Source organism: Haliotis rubra, unplaced genomic scaffold, assembly GCF_003918875.1.
Source record: "Haliotis rubra isolate DU_JTF1 unplaced genomic scaffold, ASM391887v1 Scf105, whole genome shotgun sequence".
NCBI classification, from domain to species: Eukaryota; Metazoa; Mollusca; class Gastropoda; order Lepetellida; family Haliotidae; genus Haliotis; species Haliotis rubra.
Window position 1 is genome coordinate 2,150,856 of NW_025764948.1, and position 22,831 is coordinate 2,173,686.

The 22,831-nt window shown below is 40.7% G+C and overlaps 2 protein-coding genes across 5 annotated transcripts; one reads left to right on the forward strand and one right to left on the reverse strand.

Annotated features, from left to right (window-relative positions):
• Positions 1–1,488: 1,488 nt before the first annotated feature.
• LOC124276222 (18S rRNA aminocarboxypropyltransferase-like) lies at positions 1,489–5,815 on the reverse strand. 3 transcript variants are annotated; one of them, XM_046711898.1, is made up of 7 exons: positions 5,666–5,815; positions 4,958–5,126; positions 4,289–4,473; positions 3,751–3,944; positions 2,840–3,019; positions 2,175–2,247; positions 1,489–1,931 (listed from the first exon to the last, which is right to left on the reverse strand). In XM_046711898.1, exons 2-7 carry the CDS (start codon positions 5,072–5,074, stop codon positions 1,547–1,549), a joined length of 1,134 nt encoding a protein of 377 aa, XP_046567854.1. In that variant the 5' UTR covers positions 5,075–5,126; positions 5,666–5,815; the 3' UTR covers positions 1,489–1,546. The 3 variants fall into 3 exon arrangements, with proteins under 3 accessions (XP_046567854.1, XP_046567862.1, XP_046567846.1); XM_046711906.1 differs by having other exon boundaries at positions 4,958–5,116; positions 5,666–5,765; XM_046711890.1 differs by lacking the exon at positions 5,666–5,815 and adding an exon at positions 5,464–5,659.
• A 133-nt stretch (positions 5,816–5,948) lies between these two features.
• Positions 5,949–22,405, forward strand: LOC124276260 (N-acetylglucosamine-1-phosphotransferase subunit gamma-like). 2 transcript variants are annotated; one of them, XM_046711926.1, is made up of 9 exons: positions 5,949–6,113; positions 7,780–7,834; positions 10,903–11,037; positions 12,970–13,053; positions 14,505–14,598; positions 16,909–17,106; positions 17,519–17,683; positions 18,431–18,524; positions 21,036–22,405. In XM_046711926.1, the coding sequence occupies exons 1-9, from the start codon at positions 5,990–5,992 to the stop codon at positions 21,122–21,124; spliced, it is 1,038 nt and encodes a 345-aa protein (XP_046567882.1). In that variant the 5' UTR covers positions 5,949–5,989; the 3' UTR covers positions 21,125–22,405. The 2 variants fall into 2 exon arrangements, with proteins under 2 accessions (XP_046567882.1, XP_046567883.1); XM_046711927.1 differs by lacking the exons at positions 5,949–6,113; positions 7,780–7,834 and adding an exon at positions 10,449–10,466.
• Positions 22,406–22,831: the final 426 nt, after the last annotated feature.

A 22,831-nucleotide genomic window follows, 5' to 3' on the forward strand; every position in this document is an offset into this window, starting at 1 on the left:
ATGTCTGCATAACCATTTATGACAGGCTAGCTATTTGTGACACGATACAAAAATTATATACATTACAATAAATAGTCTGATGACGCGCGTATTCAAGTATGGTGAATAATTATATCATATTAGAGGACGATAGACATGGCCAATTACGCAGTCTACGATATATATACATGTAATGCAATGCTGATCTAATACAGTAATCCAAAACTGAATAAAATCCACATAACTACCCTGGGACTGAACCAAGCGTCGACGCCACATACAACAGCAACGTTTTGTTTTGGGACTTGCTTTAGGAGTAATGATAATTGGGAGTTTTTGAAGCTAAAAGTTAATTTATAATGCTCTTCTGGTGTGACTGACATATAATGGACAAACCTTTTTGAATCACTTGTTAGTTTCAAGCCCAGTTACCCATATGTGCCAGTGGTTGAGTGAGTTAGTTGGGTTCAACACTGCCAACATACGTTTCAGCTTATTGCCCGAGTCAGTACTATTTGGATGCAGATCTCAGTGGTTTACCTCTATGAGCAGAGCTAGGTGCTGACAAACTTAGAAACATAATCTGGGCAAACAATATTCGAACCCATGATTCCACATACCTACACAAGGGGCACAACTCTGAGTACCTCAGACAACTGGGCCCCCATTGGGTACAAAAATGACCATGAGGTTATGCCCTCTAAGCATTTTATCAGTTCTTCAATATATTCAATTAGGAATGCACAGTATCAGGTTACTCGTTCGTTCCTTCATTCATTTCTTCGTTCCTGAGTGAGTGAGGCTTTTGCACTGTTCCCATCAGGGTCAGGGACACCAGAAATGGATCTCACACATTTCCCTCGTAAAATCAAGCCAGCGCATTTTGAGTGACAAGTGCTTTAATAACTTGGTTATCCCACTGGTCAGGATGAAATAAATATATAGTCCGTTAGGCTCACAGCCAGGTGTGCGAGAAAGGATGGAGACGGCACATCACAGGTTAATGAATCAATAACATTGTCGGCACTTGCTTCTCTAACACCTGGCTGTCCCTTTCTCTGCACTCCTCCCTCTTAACAAATAGTGAACTGTGTCAAAATTTTAATGATAGTTTGTTAAACAACTTTTTTAATTTTAGAACATAAATTCTGCAAACAAATCACAGAGTTGGTCTGATGTTTTGATTATGATCAGCGTTTCATTGAGTATTTTATGTTTATTAGTTTTCGAGTTAGATTGCACTTCATCGGTCCGCTTTTGACCCAAACGGACTATAGGTTAGGACATTGTATTTGATTATTGGTTGTTTCAGGCTGCACATAGCAATTTTCCACCTGTATGATGGCAGTTTGTATATAATCAAGCCTGAACCAGACTATCCAGTGATTGACAACATGAGCATCCATCTATGTCACAGGCATCTACCAAGTCAGTGAGTCTGACCATGTTCAACAAGCATGGGTTGCTGAAGACTGATGTTAACCTGCATCAAGAACATTATGCAACATAGACATTTGATAAGATATTTATTCAAAATAAATACAGTTTGTTGTGAGATTACATGACACTACCCCTTATCATAGGTATGTCCTTCACCTTTCGTGACATTGTCTGTAACAGCACCATCGTTCTGAACACTGGATACAGTGGTGGTTGTCTCTGTACTGCTATGTGGTAGATCTGATGAGACACCACAATGACCACTGATGTTGGTCATATTGTCCACTTGGGCTGAATCTGACAGACTTTCTAATTCACCTTCATCAGTGCTTTTAATCTGCAGATTCTTAACGTCTGGTATTTCCACCTCTCTGCCCCTCTCCTTTACTTCACCATTCTCATCTGTATCTAAATCTAATTCTTTCCCCTCCTCTTCATCTTCAACCTCTCCTTCCTCTTCTTCACCATCCTCCTCCTCATCATCGTCATCATCAGTTTCTTCTTCATCCGAGCTATAAGAACACAAGTGTGAAACTGTTTTAAAGTAAGACTGGATTTGAACTTTCTATGTTCTGCAGTTTCACAGCCTAATTAATCTGTGATATAACATCCGAGACAATAAACAGTTGAACACTACACAAAATAGATCCATCAAATGCATTATGTAGGTTATATATATAATGGAAACAAATACAAGTGATATGTAGTTCCACTCAGACCATGTAATAAACAATGTGACAGAAATCACTCCTCACCTGTAGCCTGGTGGGAGGTCATAGCCTCTGTTTGGATTGCACATATCTAGGTCCATGTCAATATCTGTGAAATCTGAAACACACAAACATCCAACTCAGGTACTGCTGCTGGTCATTAACTGTCATCCATACCATACATTGACAGTATCACTGGAACAATACTTTCATCCACCTATGTAAAATATTCTAATGCAGGGAACAATGAACTAATAGAGATTCAAACATAACATCAGTTAGCTGGTCCTGTGTTTTTGTGTCAATATTTGCTGTTCCTACTGGTAAATTTTAATCATTGATAATGCACATATCACATGCACATGCGATTATCCAGTGTATAAATGTTTAGCTTGAAAAGATGTTTTCCTGAGACCTAAGACATTAGGAAGGAAGTCTTTATGCTACAAGTACATGTACTGGTCATATTGTCAGTTGTTCAGATGTCTCTATTCTGTGTTGTGTCAACTTGACCAAAAACAAACCTATGGCAGCAAATGCATATTTATCATCAAATGCAGAAATATACTATACATGATTTGACAGAATATATCAAGGACAGGCACAGCAGATGCCACAAATGTGAATGTAGATCCAAGCCAAGATGGTGAGAGTTCAGGTTACATATACAAGGGAGATAATCAAGGAGACGATCAGCCTTACTCACTTACCTACGTCCTTCCTGGAGAGTTTTTCATCTGCAATTTCAGCCAGGTAATCCTGTTGGACTTGTACAATCTCAGCACTGGTTTTACATGCCACATATCTCTCCAACAAAGCTTCATTCACTTTGTAGAAGTTACTTCCCCACTTGAACTTGGACAGGAGAATTGTTCCTAGTTCCTTAAATCCTGAAATGTAGAATTTACCCACATCATGCACTTATTGTAATGGAATGTCATGGTTAATATTTCTCAAATAAGTACTCCTTTGCCCATTCACAACCAGTGCTATACATGACATGATAATTCAATTGAAGTTATTTCAGACATATCGAAGCACTGATAACATCTCAGGCATTTTCTGAGGCCATGATCCCTGGTCCATAAATTAACATGCCAAGAGTTCTTTCCCCTTAGATAGTACACTAATGACTGACTGACTGAGTTTGGTTTTACGCCGCTTTTAGCAATATTCCAGCAACATCACGGCGGGGGACACCAGAAATGGGCTTCACACATTTTACCCATGTGGGGATTCTAGTACACTAATGTGTCTGCTTCAAGTGGGAGGAAATCTTGAAGTGACACAGCCCTTGGCATGCTTAGATATTTGGTTAAACCCACAAGCAAGGGTACGATATTGACAAACCTAGGAACATAGTGATGGGGAGTCCACAATCACATGGCATGGCAAAGGAAAACAACTCTGTATCCTAAAAATCAGCTAACATTGTTCTAACACTGGGTCAACCAAAGTGACATCTTATCTGAATGGCAACTGTTGCTTGTGCTATAAACATGATAAAGTACTGAGTTACCTGATCAAGATGTGATATACTAGTAAACAGTACTATGATTACATATACAGGCTGCCTGGACATAGATGACAGCTGAATAAAACAACATTCACTCATTATTACCTGTGAGATAGAAAGCAGCTGCGTAAGCCTCTACACAAGACAGTTTGCATGGACGGCCATAGTTGATTGGGTTGGTAGCAATGAGATAGGGCAAAAGACGAGGGTGACCAGCCTTCATTTTGGAAAAGGGAGTCTCCTCCAATTTTGCCCAGGAACAGTCAACCACAGCCAGGCCACTTTGTGCAATGATGTCACTGTTACAGGAAACTAAGAGATATTCATTGTGTCCAATAGAACTGGAGTAATATAAATTGTTTGTCTGCGGTTTAATGCAATACCCAGCATTATTCCAGCCACATGATGGTGAAATGTAATTTATACGACACACAATCAGCCAAGAGATCAAATATGACCACACAGTCCATAAAGTCACCTCTTACAGTTGACATACTCAGGTCTTAAATATTTTTAACCTGGATAAGAACCTTCATAATTAAGATGGACCTGTTAAAATAAACCACATCAAAAGGGGACCTTCACACAGTTTTTAAACTTCAAAGTTCCTTACTGCCGCCTGTAAACAACACACTACACTCACCTATCTTCTGGAGACACACATCTTGTACCGACTGGTGTAAGCACTATCCCGTCAAAGCGCTGCTGTAGTCTCAGTGTGCGGACATATCCCAGCCTTCCCAGCTTCCTGCCTGAGCATTTCTTGGGGTCACACTGTTCCAAGTCCCACATGGCCAGGGGGGCATGGGAACTTGGCCTCAGCAGTGTCTGTCAAATGAACATGTTTCATAGTCAAACAAACACAGTATTTCAAAGTCAGCAGAACTATTCCAAACAAAAATTCACATCTTCTCATAAATTTTCACACACATTGTATAGACTGTGATATGGTTTAGTTGGATATTGATGCTGAAACATGTCTGAATTACTATGCTGAAATATTCATATTTCATAAAGAAGACATAATTGCTTAAATATGCTCATTCTGTGAAGGGTGTTTAGAATGAAAGGAATGAGTAGAACTTCTTCACAACCTATTGCATCAATCACATCATCTAATCATTGTTAACAGCATTTAATTACAGTCTTACTAACCATGCTGATAGGCCAATGTGGTCAGAACCTACTAAATATGGAGGAATCATGAAACCAATAACATTTAGTTGCATATCCACGTGCAAATGATAATTAAGAATAAAATCACATTAATCACAAAATTACTCATGTGACTAAATCATGCTGCAATTATTACCATCAATAGCAGCTTGCAGATTTTCTGAAAATCTTTCTGGGTCAAATTTTGACACTCTGTTTCTCCGATGATCATGTTTTGAGTGGTGATGACTACCTCCCTTGCCTTGCTTCCCATGTGCTTTCTCCTGCTTGTGACCTTTGCTCTTGCCCATGGTGACTTTTTTAACCTAAAAACATTTGACCAAAAAAGTTAATTCACAAAAGTGGAATTTCCAGAGAAAGAAAGCAATATGTAACATTAATAATTTGGCTGCAGAGTAAACATACAAATTATACACCTCTAACCAGTGCTGAAGAGTATGTGTTAAAGGCTACAGAAATGAACTCAAGTACCTTCCTGCACGTACAAAACATGCACTAAAATCACTAAAATGCACTATCCAGAAGAAAGTGTGTCTGTGTAATGAAGCAATCAAAAATAGTTGAAGAGAAAGGAATGTCTATAACATATATTAAAGTAGACCTAAACAAAGTGATATATGGCTGTCAAAGGGTTCTACTTACTGACATGACAGGACAGGTACCACCCCAGAGCGAGTAGGTATGCAAATAATACCCATAACTGGTTTGCTGTAGGTATAGTTACGAAATTCTAGATTCTTGTCGGTCAATTTCCTTTTATCACCTCCGATTGTGTTGTTCAAAATCCCATATAACAATCAAACACTAATGGTATGCAGTGCGATCAGTAGCTACGATACTTTACCTATGTGATCAGTGGCTGAGAGATATAGATTCACATTTTCATAACATCGTGTTTAGACTTCATGGGCGCCGCCATCTTTACGTCACGTGACAAAAGTTACGCGAAGAGGTTACACTTTACAAACTAGGTTAAAATGAACAATGCCATGCATGTCTAACAACCCTATTAATATATTCCATGAAGATCAATGCTATATATACAATATAATCTGATTGTCAGGGTTTATCCATAGATCTCGTAAAATATCGTCGAACCGAGATGAAAACAAACGATGAATTTTGCTTTCTCCTTACAGGGGTGATAGGAATCACAACATGAAGAATAATGTTCCTTACTACTATGAACCAAGTCAAGAGTTTAGAGACTGGCCACATGACAAACATTGTCGAAGCAATGAGGCCTACATTAGTTGTGACGTTACTGCTTATACTTTTCTTCATAGGAAAAGGTATTTATGATGTTCATCAATTAAATACTAGCAAAACTCCGTCTCTTCGCCCTCGTTACGTATCGATTACTAACTAGTGTAATAAAGTTGTGTGCGACTAAAGAATGTGTAGGATGCTAACCTTTGAGAAAACGCTGTTATTTGGTCTGAAATATAAACGTCACTTTGTAGTTACCGAGCGTTTCCCAAGCACACATACTTGAAAACATGTTTATATCATGAAAGGTCTTTTTCAAATTCTTTTGTCGAGAAACTTGCTACCAATCCCATATCTCACAAACGATAACTGAACATTGCAAATTTTCCTTGAATACATGCATTAATGCGTGGCATGACTATAGTTAGGGACCGTTCATAATTTATGGCTGGGTGGTGGTGGTGGGGTCGTGTGATGATGATTTTTATGGAGAAGCATGTACAATGTAACCCCCCCCCCTAAAATTTATGTACAAAATAAGTGACACCCCCCCTTTGTCATGTACAAAGTCAATCTCCCCTCCCTTCCCATAATTTCTAAGGATGATTTTAGACGTTTTTATGTACAAAATTGCTAACCCCCGCTTGAAAGTGTGTACAAAATTGCTTACCAGAACAACATAGCTCCCCAGAACAAAATGGTGACCAAAACGCACTCACGCACGCACAGCACGCACGCAAGCACGCATCATCATCACCCACCCCTAGCCATAAATTATGAACGGCCCCTTAGTTCAGCCAGCTAACTGTTTAGCTGGCTGAACTGTACTATAGTCAAACTAACCGATGCCTTCTTGCCGTTTGCAGCCATTCATTGCTCCTGAGTGAGGTTTTGTTATCAAAGGGAGGCTACTCTAGTCAATGAGATGTCAGGTTCTTTTAGAGTTTTGTGGCCTGTCATAACATTACAAAATGCAGTCTCTGAGAGAGACACAATAATTCCATCTGTTTTAAATTGGGGGAAAAGGCACCAAGTTGCAAAGGTCTTGAAGCACAGATATAGAAACTTATCCCACAAGCTTGCTCCAGGTTAACTTGTCCTTGCAATGTATATTTCCAATGTTGAGAAAGTTGCACCGATTTTCATTATCAAACTATCATATTGAGAGTGATGGCAGTTGTCCCATCATCCTGGGGCCAAGAAGTGAAATGACAATTAAAGTCCAGTTTCTGCCCTTGCCAAGTTACATTTGGGCTCATGTAATTCTTCATGGTTGATTTTAACATGATCGCCAACTGACAAAGGTAATGCCATGTTTGTTTATAAGCACTGAAAATAGTACCTACCTGACCTTCCATATTTGCATCTTATGACCTCAGCAGATACTGATTTATCTGTTACATGACAAATATGTATTATGAGTTGAAATATAAATTTGAAATACCACTTCCACTCACTTTCTTCCTGCCAATGTACATATTTTGCAATTTAGGAATGATTATGTAGTCAGACACTGTGTTATGAGAGTGTTTTTTGTAGTTTGTAACATTGGTTAGGTGATAGTTATTATGAGTCACAATGTTTAAAGTTTTGGGCGTTGGTTGTGGGTCGCGTTTCGCATTATGTGTGTTCAATGGCAGTAGTATTTTAGCGGTATGCCTTTTGAGAAAGTGCTCCAGAGTTACCTCCCTTGACCAGATGTTTATGTTTTACAGTACTAGTATTACAGTATTATTCCTTCTTTATCAGATGTAAATGGTGATATGGTCAGTATGAAGATAGTCGATGAGCCATCAAGCTATGGGTGAGTACCAGAAATACGTGAAAATGCTGCATTTGAAATGACTGATGATGTAAATGTGATGTATAAATAATTATAGGGATCTATGTTCTGGAACATGCAGTGACAACCATCCCCAAGCTGTCAGTGACAAGTACATCACTGTGTTATCTACTGTTTCCATTTATCTAAACATATTTTATTCAGTGAAGAAAGGGATTAGGAACAAGTTAACCAACTTGGGTAACCACCCCCCGAGTATTTACATCATGAGAAATATACAACAACATACATGTAATACAGAAAGAAATATAGTACAGAAATGGTAGAGACCTATGTACAGAGATAGTTATTTACACATATGAAAATATTTACAGCATTCACGAAAAACACTTGCTATTTGATATGTAATGCAACACTGTTTCCATTCCCAGTTTAAGCAACAGTTTTGGTGGCCTGTACCAGTCTCCAGAAGATAAACTGCAGATGAGAGTTAGAGGCCAGCCAACTTCTCCGGCCTGCTCATCTCAAGAGACTGGTGGGGAAGTGCTTCAGCCTGGTGGACAGCAGGTCAGTCTCACATCATTGGTCAGAGTGTTGTCGCTGTAGGCCCCTGGACAGCAGGTCAGTCTCACATCATTACCGTCAGAGTGTTGTCGCTGTAGGCCCCTGGACAGCAGGTCAGTCTCACATCATTACCGTAGTGTTGTCACTCTAGGCCCCTGGACAGCAGGTCAGTCTCACATCATCACCGTGAGTGTTGTCACTGTAGGCCCCTGGACAGCAGGTCAGTCTCACATCATCACCGTAGTGTTGTCACTGTAGGCCCCTGGACAGCAGGTCAGTCTCACATCATTGCCGTAGTGTTGGTCGCTGTAGGCCCCCTGGACAGCAGGTCAGTCTCACATCATTACCGTGAGTGTTGTCGCTGTAGGCCCCTGGACAGCAGGTCAGTCTCACATCATTACCGTGAGGTGTTGTGGCTGTAGGCCCCTGGACAGCAGGTCAGTCTCACATCATTACCGTGAGTGTTGTCACTGTAGGCCCCTGGACAGCAGGTCAGTCTCACATCATTACCGTAGTGTTGTCACTGCAGGCCCCTGGACAGCAGGTCAGTCTCACATCATTACCGTGAGTGTTGTCGCTGTAGGCCCCTGGACAGCAGGTCAGTCTCACATCATTACCGTAGTGTTGTCGCTGTAGGCCCCTGGACAGCAGGTCAGTCTCACATCATTACCGTGAGTGTTGTCACTCTAGGCCCCTGGACAGCAGGTCTGTCTCACATCATTACCGTGAGTGTTGTCACTGTAGGCCCCTGGACAGCAGGTCAGTCTCACATCATTACCGTGAGTGTTGTCACTGTAGGCCCCTGGACAGCAGGTCTGTCTCACATCATTACCAGAGTGTTGTCACTGTAGGCCCCTGGACAGCAGGTCAGTCTCACATCATTACCGTGAGTGTAGTCACTGTTGTCACGTAGGCCCCTGGACAGCAGGTCAGTCTGACATCATTACCGTAGTGTTGTCACTGTAGGCCCCTGGACAGCAGGTCTGTCTCACATCATTACCGTAGTGTTGTCACTGTAGGCCCCTGGACAGCAGGTCAGTCTCACATCATTACCCTATTGTTGTGGCTGTAGGCCCATGGACAGCAGATCAGTCTCCCATCATTACCGTAGTGTTGTCACTGTAGGCCCCTGGACAGCAGATCAGTCTCACATCATTACCGTAATGTTGTCACTGTAGGCCCCTGGACAGCAGGTCAGTCTCACATCATTACCCTATTGTTGTGGCTGTAGGCCCATGGACAGCAGATCAGTCTCACATCATTACCGTATTGTTGTCACTGTAGGCCCATCTTCGGGGCCACCTCCTTTCATGTATTACAGATCACATTGCAAATCCCAGTCCCTGATTTTCTCTTCGTGATAAGTGAGCTGGAACATGACTCACCTGAACCAACCAAGATGACAACACAGCCAGCCAGTAATAGTTGTCATCAGTTAAAGAGTTAGCATGATCAGTGCCTAATTTGTTTTGTTATTTATGTTCTATGTTCATCAATTATATTTTGCTGGAGAACTGTAACTTGTTTGATTTCAAGACTTGGCGCGATATCATTGCTTATGCCTTATGCTTAACTGTTTCGCTTTGTTGAGATTAGAATATTTTGAGGGTGGAATACTGTTTATTGCATTATAGGGCCTGTAAGTCCCGAGAGGTCCTAGCATTCCAATAATAAGCTGGTTCCTAGCTCCCTTTGTGCATGCTAGGTTGTGATATGTGAGATGGGGCCCAGCTTACCGTCAAAGTACCAGATTTCTGGTGACAAGCATATGTTCAAGAACCAGTACTGTTGGTTCAAAATTGCTTGTTACAGCCAAATATGACTTTACTAGACCAGACCAAGTGTACATTGTCACTGCCAGAGGGTACTAAGGACACGCTGAAGTGCCATGACCTACTTACAGACCCTATACACCATGTATACACACTGCGGCAGCGAATAATAAACTGTTGTGTGGTGCAGAGGCCACTGCAGATGGGCATCTTGAGGAGAAGACAGGAGCTTACAGGATATATTATTCCTTCTTTATCAGATGTAAATGGTGATATGGTCAGTATGAAGATAGTCGATGAGCACATCAAGCTAATGGGTGAGTACCAGTTAAATTATTTCTTCTTTACCAGATGGAAAATGCTGCATTTGAAATGACTGATGATGTAAATGTGATGTATAAATAATTATAGGGATCTATGTTCTGGAACATGCAGTGATGCGGTGACAACCATCCCCAAGCTGTCAGTGACAAGTACATCACTGTGTTATCTACTGTTTCCATTTATCTAAACATATTTTATTCAGTGAAGAAAGGGATTAGGAACAAGTTAACCAACTTGGGTAACCACCCCCCGAGTATTTACATCATGAGAAATATACAACAACATACATGTAATACAGAAAGAAATATAGTACAGAAATGGTAGAGACCTATGTACAGAGATAGTTATTTACACATATGAAAATATTTACAGCATTCACGAAAAACACTTGCTATTTGATATGTAATGCAACACTGTTTCCATTCCCAGTTTAAGCAACAGTTTTGGTGGCCTGTACCAGTCTCCAGAAGATAAACTGCAGATGAGAGTTCGGCCAGCCAACTTCTCCGGGCCTGCTCATCTCAAGAGACTGGTGGGGAAGTGCTTCAGCCTGGTGGACAGCAGGTCAGTCTCACATCATTACCGTAGTGTTGTCGCTGTAGGCCCCTGGACAGCAGGTCAGTCTCACATCATTACCGTAGTGTTGTCGCTGTAGGCCCCTGGACAGCAGGTCAGTCTCACATCATTACCGTAGTGTTGTCACTCTAGGCCCCTGGACAGCAGGTCAGTCTCACATCATTACCGTAGTGTTGTCGCTGTAGGCCCCTGGACAGCAGGTCAGTCTCACATCATCACCGTAGTGTTGTCACTGTAGGCCCCTGGACAGCAGGTCAGTCTCACATCATTACCGTAGTGTTGTCGCTGTAGGCCCCTGGACAGCAGGTCAGTCTCACATCATTACAGTGGTGTTGTCGTCTCACATCATTACCGTAGTGTTGTCGCTGTAGGCCCCTGGACAGCAGGTCAGTCTCACATCATTACCGTAGTGTTGTCGCTGTAGGCCCCTGGACAGCAGGTCAGTCTCACATCATTACCGTAGTGTTGTCACTGTAGGCCCCTGGACAGCAGGTCTGTCTCACATCATTACCCGTGTAGTGTTGTCACTGTAGGCCCCTGGACAGCAGGTCAGTCTCACATCATTACCGTAGTGTTGTCGCTGTAGGCCCCTGGACAGCAGGTCAGTCTCACATCATTACCGTAGTGTTGTCGCTGTAGGCCCCTGGACAGCAGGTCAGTCTCACATCATTACCGTAGTGTTGTCACTCTAGGCCCCTGGACAGCAGGTCTGTCTCACATCATTACCGTAGTGTTGTCACTGTAGGCCCCTGGACAGCAGGTCAGTCTCACATCATTACCGTAGTGTTGTCACTGTAGGCCCCTGGACAGCAGGTCTGTCTCACATCATTACCGTAGTGTTGTCACTGTAGGCCCCTGGACAGCAGGTCAGTCTCACATCATTACTCGTAGTGTTACCGTAGTGTCACTGTAGGCCCCTGGACAGCAGGTCAGTCTGACATCATTACCGTAGTGTTGTCACTGTAGGCCCCTGGACAGCAGGTCTGTCTCACATCATTACCGTAGTGTTGTCACTGTAGGCCCCTGGACAGCAGGTCAGTCTCACATCATTACCCTATTGTTGTGGCTGTAGGCCCATGGACAGCAGATCAGTCTCCCATCATTACCGTAGTGTTGTCACTGTAGGCCCCTGGACAGCAGATCAGTCTCACATCATTACCGTAATGTTGTCACTGTAGGCCCCTGGACAGCAGGTCAGTCTCACATCATTACCCTATTGTTGTGGCTGTAGGCCCATGGACAGCAGATCAGTCTCACATCATTACCGTATTGTTGTCACTGTAGGCCCATCTTCGGGGCCACCTCCTTTCATGTATTACAGATCACATTGCAAATCCCAGTCCCTGATTTTCTCTTCGTGATAAGTGAGCTGGAACATGACTCACCTGAACCAACCAAGATGACAACACAGCCAGCCAGTAATAGTTGTCATCAGTTAAAGAGTTAGCATGATCAGTGCCTAATTTGTTTGTTATTTATGTTCTATGTTCATCAATTATATTTTGTGGTATATATATCAAAGGGAGATCAATGGTAATTAAATAAAATGCATGTTACCGTAATCGACTGGTAAGTAACCAAATGTACTACAATGCCCAGTTACATATTTAGAATTTTAAGTGGTAATTTAGTATAATTCCAAGTTAAGAAGTTTGCCACTTAAGCAAGATCATAATGATTTGTATTTATTTAAACATTTTGGCTCCAGAGTGTACTTATTTCAAACACTTCCCCAGTATGTCAGCTGAGTCTTATGTCTGTGATTAACTGATTAAAGTCATATGGTGTTTGTAGGACTGTTTCATATCTATGTTGAATCACCTAACACTCAGACAATGCCACCCACTAATCATGGTACTTGTAGTGTGAAGGTCTCACAGGTGCTGTTATGTACATTTCCTTGTGCCTGTTTGCTTCCAGCTATAAATATGAGTTCTGTCCCTTCTCCAACGTGACCCAGCATGAGCAAAGTTTGAGATGGAATCCATACAGTGGAGTGCTGGGGTGAGCTGTGTTGTAGAGCTTATACCAGTGTACAGAACTGGCATGTGAAAAGTTGCACATTGTATTCATGATACCATATTAGCCATATTAAACACCCAGTTGCTAAAGTCGCCCCCTGACCAATTTCTAGACCAATCAGTAAGTAATTGACAAGTACCCCTCCAAGAACCAAAACATTACATGGCAGTCTATATTTTCTTCGTTATTCAGATTGTTTTACAGCGGACATCAGTGCAGAAGGGGTATAACTGACGTTAGATTTATCTAAAATGTTTCATTTCATCAATGTTTGAATTAATGACTGCTTCTATGGTGTACTAAGTGCCCCCGTTATCAATTTTCTAAAGAACTTGGGTGCCTATTATGACAAATATGGTATTCAGTATTCAGAGCATTGAGAATATGTACCACTACCAGGTAAACATGGTAAATGTGTGTCTTGTTTGAAGTAATTACATGATGGCTGTGTTCAAGATAAGTAACAAATTTACATGGTGATGTTGAGGATCAGTAAATAGTATACGCTTATGAAAATGACTTGTCAGCTTAAACATCACTATACTTGTAGATCAAATTTGCATCAGGTTTACATCAAGATTGCAGATAGTTACAAAATTGTTTATCCTAAAGGGACTGTTCATAATTTATGGCTAGGGTTGGGGTGGGTGGGGTGGTGGTGGTGATGATGATTTGTATGGAAAAGCATATACAAAGGGAATGTCCCCCAAAACCCCCACCCCCAATGTGTACAAAAGTAAACACACCCACCCCCAATTTCATGTACAAAATCAATGGCCACCCCACCCTTTCCTATTTATGTTAAGCAAAAAATTTTAATATTTATATGTGCAAAATTGATTTTCTTCCCCCCAAAATGTGTACAAATTTGATGAACACCCTATTTCTCCAGAACAAAATGGGTGACCACCCCCTAAAAACATCATCACCCCCCTAGCCATAAATTATGAAGATACCCTAATAAAATATGAAAGATATTGTATCATTGTTTCATGTGCTATATGGGGCGGTGGGGTAGCCTAATGGTTAAAGCGTTGACTCGTCACGCCGAAGACCCGGGTTCGAATCCCCACATGGGCACAATGTGTTAAGCCCATTTCTGGTGTCCCCCGCCGTGATGTTGCTGGAATATTGCTAAAAGCGGCGTAAAACCAAACTCAGTCAGTCAGTCAGTCATGTGCTATATCACATAATGGAAGTTAGCTGCAAGTTAGCCATTTAAACAACTATCTGCCATTTAAACAACTATCTGCTTTAAATTGTAGAAGTTAGCAGTGTTATTTATTTCAATACACATGTAAATAGAGATTTTACTGAGTTCAGTGAAGGGAAAAGAGTTTGAATTCTGAACAAGACTTATGAAGAAAGACCTTGTTAAAGACATTACAGCTATGCATGTCTGTCAAGTGTCATGATGTATGTTTTTTTGACAGAGTGTATCAGGAGTGGGATATCGAGAACAACAGATTCACCGCCATGATTATGAGGGAGGGTGATGCTTGTGGTGATATTTTCAGATCAGTCAAGGTTAGTGTCACATGCTACTCAACTGATGAAACTGTTTAATGCATGTCCATCATATTATCAGTCTCAAGTTTCAAGAGGCTCCCATAACCCATAACCCAAACAAAAGTACAAGAATCTGTACTTTATACTAAGAAAGTGTAATCCCAAATATAACGTTTGTTACATTTGACCACTTTCTAAATGGCATTGTGTAATCATAGCTTTCGGCCGTGGGAGCTGCCACGATGCTTATCAGAAGGGTACACAAAGTCCGCAGTCTAGACTACCAGTTATCTGACTTTCATTTTGTGGAAGTAGAGGTGGTTGCGCGGGTTAGGTGGCTGACTTTGTGTGCTGGTGATTAAGTGCCTGACTCTGAGGGTGTGGGTTCAAGCCCGGATGGGACTCAACCCAACAAAAGTACAAGAATCTGTACTAAGAAAGTGTAATCCCAAATATAACGTATTGTATAACAATAGTCTTCAGACCTGTGGCATCTTGCTAGATTTTACATGAGAAAGTAAATCCTGCCTTGTGGGCAGCACACAGTTACAGCTAAATGAAGAAGTACCTGTTGTCTACAAATCAAAGATTTCTTCAGAGTTTCTAGTTCACAGACTTACAGAACATTGTAACAGCTGACGATAAATGTACAGGATTCCTTTCAATTTGTTTAAAGGTCACATGCAACGTAAAACACAACTTTGCAGATTCTGATACAACGATTCACTAATTTTCCCCCGACTTTTCGGGGGAAAACTGGTTTCAACAGCTGGGCTGTGCTCATAGCACGTGCGCAGTGAAATAGGTTCGCGCAACTTGGAAGCGGGCTGTCCGGTGAATACTCGGTGAAGGCTTTGGTGTGAGCTATTTTCCTAATGTTTTGTTGATATCTCACAGGCGCGAGCTTTTTTATATGTTATGACAGTAAATAAACTGTTTATATAATTTCATTTGTCTATTTCACCACACGTTCTTCTTACCGAGTCACTTTCTCAGTTTGATACTTAAAACAATGTCATTATTTAGCGTTGACAGAATTTCTAACTGTGATATAGATATGTCGTTGTCACAGACAAAACTCAATGTCTTGTTTTAATGGCACCTGTGTGTCTGCCTGCCTGTCTGCTAATGACAATATTCAATACACAACTGCGATCACTGACCACATGCAATTTAAACTTAACACCAATCAGGCTATACACCATAAACAAAATGCATTGATTTATGGCCCGAGTTCGGTCTCTGTCACATTATGTAATTACACAGACAGGCAGGTGTGATACTTGAACACATGACATGTTATGATGTCTGTTGATTGCAAAATGTTATACAAAAAAAATGAGCATGTATTTACAAAACCCAACATCTCTATATATATACACACACAATGTGCCGTGAGGGCATCTGCAAATGAACCAGCCGTTACACCAGTGACACCCACCCACTCTGACTGGGTTCGGTATCCCGGCTGCTTCGTTTCTTGGGAAGTAAACTGAAGTACAAAATATTGCACTTTTGATTTGCGATTGTACGCTTATTATTTTGTTTATATGTATTTTCATGACCAGCAATGTATACTATATGTCATGAATAAGTGATAATTGTGTTTTAATTATGTTTGATTTTTTGGTTGCATGTGACCTTTAAGAGAATTTGTATAATGAACTGTTGGAGAATGTTTAATATGGAACTCTATAAGTTATTACCATGATTATTGGGGCAAACCCTAAAGTCATATAGTATAAACTACGTACTGGTGTTTGGAACGTTAAGTTGAAATAAGTTTTACAACTATATTAAAGTTGGATTGTCATATAAATATTTTGTAGATTATGAGTTCTACAGCAAAATATGGTACCACCATGATGAGATAAACGTGATATTCATTTTAAACATAATTAGGTTGTAATTTGTAGCTGTTTAAACACAATGGTTTTCCCCTCCTGTACAACATTCTGTGCCATGGTTACTCAGTCTGTTATGTATGATTAGGAACTTTGATGTACAGCATGGTATACTTTGGCATATGTGGTGAAGAATTTGCAGAAATATACATTTGACGTTTTGGTCATGGTAACCAAGGACTGTTTCAAGCCCTGCTTTTCTGTCCTAAGTCATGGCTATTGTGACAATTTGCATTGTTTTTCTTCAGGACAGTTGACTGTCATATATTTCACATAATGTTAACTGTATTGTCACGGAAGATGCTTCATTCATGTTGCCATGATTGCCTTACAGTGTTAAACCAGTGTTAAACCAGTGTTAAGAATGTAGGGTTTATTGTAAGTTATAGTTATTACTAAGATGTCTTCCCCTGCTTGTTGTCAGGTGTTTTTCAAGTGTAGCAATCACAGCCAGTTAACGACTGTGTCGGAGCCACACACTTGTCAGTACCACATGGACTTCTTGACCCCCCTTGTCTGCCACAACCACTCCATGCTGGTGTACCCCACCCTAGCACGGGAACTGAGGGCTGAGTGGGACAGGGTTGAGGGGGAGCTTGTCAGGGAGGAAATTACTCAACAGGTAAGACATTCAAACATGAATGGTATACATGTGGGTGCAGGAATAACTCACTGTGCAGAGTTCTGTCCCTTGGCATGGCTGAAACTTAGGTTAGCCTCATTAGGTTTCTTGGTTTGTCAGTCAATACCATGCTTGTGGGATTTATCAAAGCGATCTGTTTCTAAGATCTTCAATACTTTTAATTTTCCGCTGACATCAAGCTGACACACGCAATGTAATTGAAATGCTGCTCAAAGCAGTGTCACACAGAAACATGGACACTAGAAGAAATTAGTTGTGGGAGATGTAAGCACTGCACACGTTTGATCACTGCCCTGTGTGACTGTTGCAGATGTGTTGTTGTTATGAGTATTTCTCAAGTAAAACATTTTGGTGTCAGATTATCCAACAGTATGATGTGCTTCTGTTCCAGGGCTACAAGAAAAAGTTAAGAAAAATATTTGAAGATGCTGGATATTATCTGTCAAAAGAAAACCAGAAAATACTTTCTGAAACAGCAGAGATTAAAAAGGAAGAACCTTTCAGGCCTACTGAGGAGCCAAAAGGAGAGTTCTCATCTATGCAAAAATGTACCGAGGTAAATGTGTCTAATTTGATGATGAGTGATTTGATGAATAGTTTTATGCTGCTTTTAGCAATATTCCAGCAAACTCACAGCGGGGGACACCAGAAATGGGCTTCACACATTGTACCCAAGTGGGGAATCAAACCCGGGTCTTCGACGTGACAAGCGAACACTTTAACCACTAGGCTACCCCACTGCCCCAATTTGATGATGATGATGATGATCAACATGCTGACTGACTGACTGACTGACTGAGTTTGGTTTTACGCCGCTTTTAGCAATATTCCAGCAATATAACGGCGGGGGACACCAGAAATGGGCTTCACACATTGTACCCATGTGGGGAATCAAACCCGGGTCTTCGGCGTGACAAGCGAACACTTTAACCACTAGGCTACCCCACTGCCCCAATTTGATGATGATGATGATGATCAACATGCTGACTGACTGACTGACTGACTGAGTTTGGTTTTACGCCGCTTTTAGCAATATTCCAGCAATATAACGGCGGGGGACACCAGAAATGGGCTTCACTCATTGTACCCATGTGGGGATTCAAACCCGGGTCTTCGGTGTGACGAGCCAACGCTTTAACCACTAGACTACCCCACCGCCCCTCAACATGCTGAAAGTTGGCCTCTGTGAATGTTGTGATACAACTGGAAGAAAGCTGACCTCTGTGACATGACTGACAATTGCTGCCATCTTTGGCAGAGCTGAAAGTCTTTGTTGAACAAAGTGTGAGGTTCTGTTTTGCAGGAAGTAGCCAAGTTACGAGAAGAGCTTGAACAGCTAAAGGAAGGGCTGCTAGTGCGAGGGATCAAGGAGTTCCAGCTAAAAAATAATATAAAAGGTGAGATGTGATAGCCTTAGCATGTTAGCAGAATTCAGATTCTTATATCAAGTTGTACCTCTCCTCTTGCATGGCTATGTGTAAGAAAAAATATTTGAAATATTACATTAACAATAACTGGTCTGTAAGGAGGAGTTTAATGTCTCTCCAGTATTGTATTTGTTATTGTAAAACTTGAGGCAGTCTAAGTTTGTTTATGTCCAACCAGAGGCAATTCTATTTTGGAATTTTGTTGTTTCCAAACAACCTCCATCCTCGATAATGTCCAGGGTATACGTTCTGATAAATCTCCACTAAACTAAATCTCCATCTACGGCCCCATGATTTTATTACCTCCCTTGGTTGGCTTTTTATCTAATCAGGTGTCTAAGCTGTGAAGTTGAGCGTACCAATCACAACTCACTTTCACTTCTTTTATCTAACCGATTAAACTTGGCAACATAATTGTTTCAGAGGTACTCTGAAAGAGGTAGAAAGAGTTCTGGCCTATACTTTTTTAAGGTTTCAGACCTGTCAATTTGTCTGTATGATTTCCCCCTAAATCTGAGTCGCACTGCCAACAAACCTTCGTGGCTACGACCGCCATCTTTGTTACACTGGCAAGCTTGGTTGTAATGGCGGCTTAGCTGATTGGCTACTGTGAGAATGCGGAGCCAGCAAAGGGAGGTAATAACATTATCGGGCCGAGCCATAGATGCATCCAGGGTGCATTTACCTTTATGACCCAACACTGCCGCTGTTACAGGTCATTGGCTCCCTCCCTCTGCACGCAGTTAGTATTCTGCTGTATATTTTGTTGACAGTTACATAGACGGATTCTTTAATACAAATGCATAAAATCGGTGATTTACAATGTGATTAGGTTGTCTGACAAAACAACCACTTGCACAGTTTGAGATCGATTGGGTCATTGGATGAAGAGATATTTACAAAAAACCGGGTCCACATGCATTTCATGCGAAACTATAGTGGAGATTTATCGTAACATATACCCTGGAGATTATCGAGGATGAACAACCTCCCCTTATCTCCTAATCATGCTTATGATAGACAAACCCATTACCAACCACTTTAGTTTGGATTTGTGTCAGAGGTGGACAGTGTTATTTGAGGGAAAATGTTACAGATGAAATTTCTTTTTATTCAGCTGAAAACTAACATCATGCAGTGTATTTTATAATGGTTACCATGTGAGTATATCTCGTTGTCAAAGTCGTTGTGCCATGTCTGTTTTAACCTCAGCCATTAAACCTGTATGAGTGGGAAACATTGTTGCAGCTGTGTTCAGGTGAAGGTCAAGGGGTCCTGGTCTTGAGGTTAAGGGGTCCCTAGGTTCATTTAGGAAAAGAGCTGACTCAGACCCAAGGACCTATCTTACTTTTGTACCCTCCTATGTAGTCTTCCGTGTGATCATGTCATGTTGTGTGTTACTCATCTTCCATATACGTCCTGTACATTTGTGTTGGACATACACTACTAGAATATAGTTGCAGAACACAATTCTCTCATATGTATTGTGTTCCGCCATAGCAGGACAGAGTAACTGTAGTAATATGAAAGACTCCTGTGTTTTAACATCTTTCGAGTCGTGTGTAAGAAGCAATGGAGCTTTAGCTTTGTATGGATGCTTGTTGTCATGGTGACGTCATTATTCAGAGAATTCTGCAAGTTATGTCATATTTAACATGCGCTACTAAGAATGTGCTGTATTTTAACTTTTGGCTTTGTTTATGACCTTTCATTTTGAGGTTTGTTCTCCAGAATAATTCTCAGAAGTCATAGGTTTGGAAACTAAAAATGTTCAGTATTAAAAAATTCATCCAAGTAAATCAATCCTAAGTCCTGGTTTCCACATGGGCCCAAAGGCGAATATTTTTACATCTTTTGAAAGACCTTCCACTCTAATTTCAACCCTGTGATAACCAGGGGTTTCAGTGTTTCTATGTCAGTGTTTGTGTTTTGTTGTAACATGTTTCTGTAACAGCAGAGTGTAAATTTGTTGTTCCAGATATTCGTATGGTATCTCTGATTCAGAAATTATTTCAGGAATCATTATGCGATAGCAATGAAACATCTCTTTTGAAGTCTTTGTCCTGACTAAGCTTGCCACTCATACCGATTAGTAAAGAAATAGCTGAGTGAGTGAGTGGGTGGGTGAGAGAGAGGGAGAGTGAGTTTGGTTAATACTGATTTGAACAGTGTTCCAGTGATATGACCTTTTTGTCAGTTTAATGAGTTGGAAAAGCCCTGAGGTGATGCAAGTCTTGGGTGTGAACCACTTTAGCACATATAGGGTGCGGTCACACAGGAATATTATCAAACCCATGCTGATAGGTTGCCATAGGGATACACACTGAATAGCTGTGTACCAATGTTGTTATCCAACATTAATGTGACAGCAGGTATTAGTTATGCACGTTATAGTTCCACAGTCATTATTATTCTGCTAGGTAATCTAGGGGATTGCAAGTTCACTATGTTCATTGTCGTTTTCATTACAATGTAATTCAGGATCACGACTACCGGCTGTGAGGCTCAAGTCACCAATACCAGATCTCCAAAATGCCACTGCAGTACGGAATGGAACTGAAAAAAAGTAAACAGGATTCACAGTGATCTCAATTCATCAACATCATACTCACCTTGTCTACTGAAATCCAAGGTCATCAATCTGTCACCTGTGTTATTTGTGTTGTGTTTGACATTAGCAGAACAAGTCATGTCTGTTACCTTGTTGTGCCAGAATAGGCATACAAGTTGGCTGGTATTTTGAGAGGAATATGGAGTTGGTAATGCTATTCTATAATACTCAAAAAAGAGTTAGGGTCACTTGTTTCTTTTCTGTAGTTAATCTCTCATGCCATGACAATTAACTATAGTAGTATTGCATGGTCATTAACTCTTTTTATGGTTTTAATTTGTTGCTAAATTATTGTGTACTTTCCAGTTATACTTGTTTATGGTCTGTCAGTACATTGAGAATGTAGTGTGACAACCCAGTGGGTCGGGATTGTGGGTAAGGTACCAGCTGTGGTTGTTATGACATGTCCAGACTTGATTTAGTGTGCTGGTGCCATCAAATAGCGGAGATATTGCTGAGAGTGGCTTTAATCAACTTCAGATTTGCAGTGGAAATGGTTTATTCATGTTCATTTACACCTCACTATAATTATTTTAAATGACCAAATTCATAATTGTATGCACTGTACATTGAGGCTTTAAAGCTACTTGCCATCTTCTATATATATGCTTGTATATTTGCAATGCAAAGTTTATTGATGTGATGAGTCTTAATTCGTTATGGGACATGATGCAACTACTCCACATTGAAAAGTCTGTTTGAATATCCTTATGTCATAATGAATAACCTATTTACATAAGAAAGAGAGTTTTATGAATGATGACCACCTGATGGAGTAATGATATACTGTGAAAAAAGTTATGTTCCTCAAAATAAAGAAGTTGACATCCGTCAAACTCTTTTTTATGTGTATCACTTCTAAATGCCACTTAAAGACCTAACTTATTTACAGACTGCCAATGTATAGCTGGAATATTGCTGAGTGTGGCGTTTAACAATAACCAAACCATAATAAATAACATAATAGGAGCAACTATTTAAGTGTTCCACATCAGATGAAACTTAATGGATTCAACAAATAATTTCATGTCTGAATTAGTACCTCAAGTCATGAATCAAATACATGATTACATCCCAGTTTTTCGTAAGAAAGAATGCTTGTTTGGAGTGACAGTATTCCACATTCATCCAGGTGGGCACCTGTTACTTCAGATGGTCCAACATATCAGTGAGGTTCTACTATTGTTTTCAGACATGGTATACACATATTACTGTGGGAATAAATCTATTATTTACTGGGTTGCATCTAGTTCTGTTTTGATTGGATTCCATGAAGGAGTCCGAATCAGGTCTTGGTCCCTCTGGTCGGTGCATGGTATGTGCAGTCAAACACTGTTGTGACATGTTATGGTTGTCTCAGAGAAACGCATGTTCCCTGCATATTATTTATTGTCGACATGTTCCAGCTGTGTGGAACCCTCAGATAACTTCAACTTCGACTCGTAAGTGTTCAACTGTACTTGTTCTTGGGTATCCGTCACTTGACATAATTAGGTGAACATCTGTTTGTGTGTGGCTTATCCTGAACATGCACCTTCATGCAGATCAAATATTTATCCCACTGAATATTATACTCAAAATCAGAGGTGGCATGTGTGAACAGAGCATATTGCAAATTGGGCACATTAGTCATAGAGAATAGGTGTAGGTGATTGTACCATGCTAC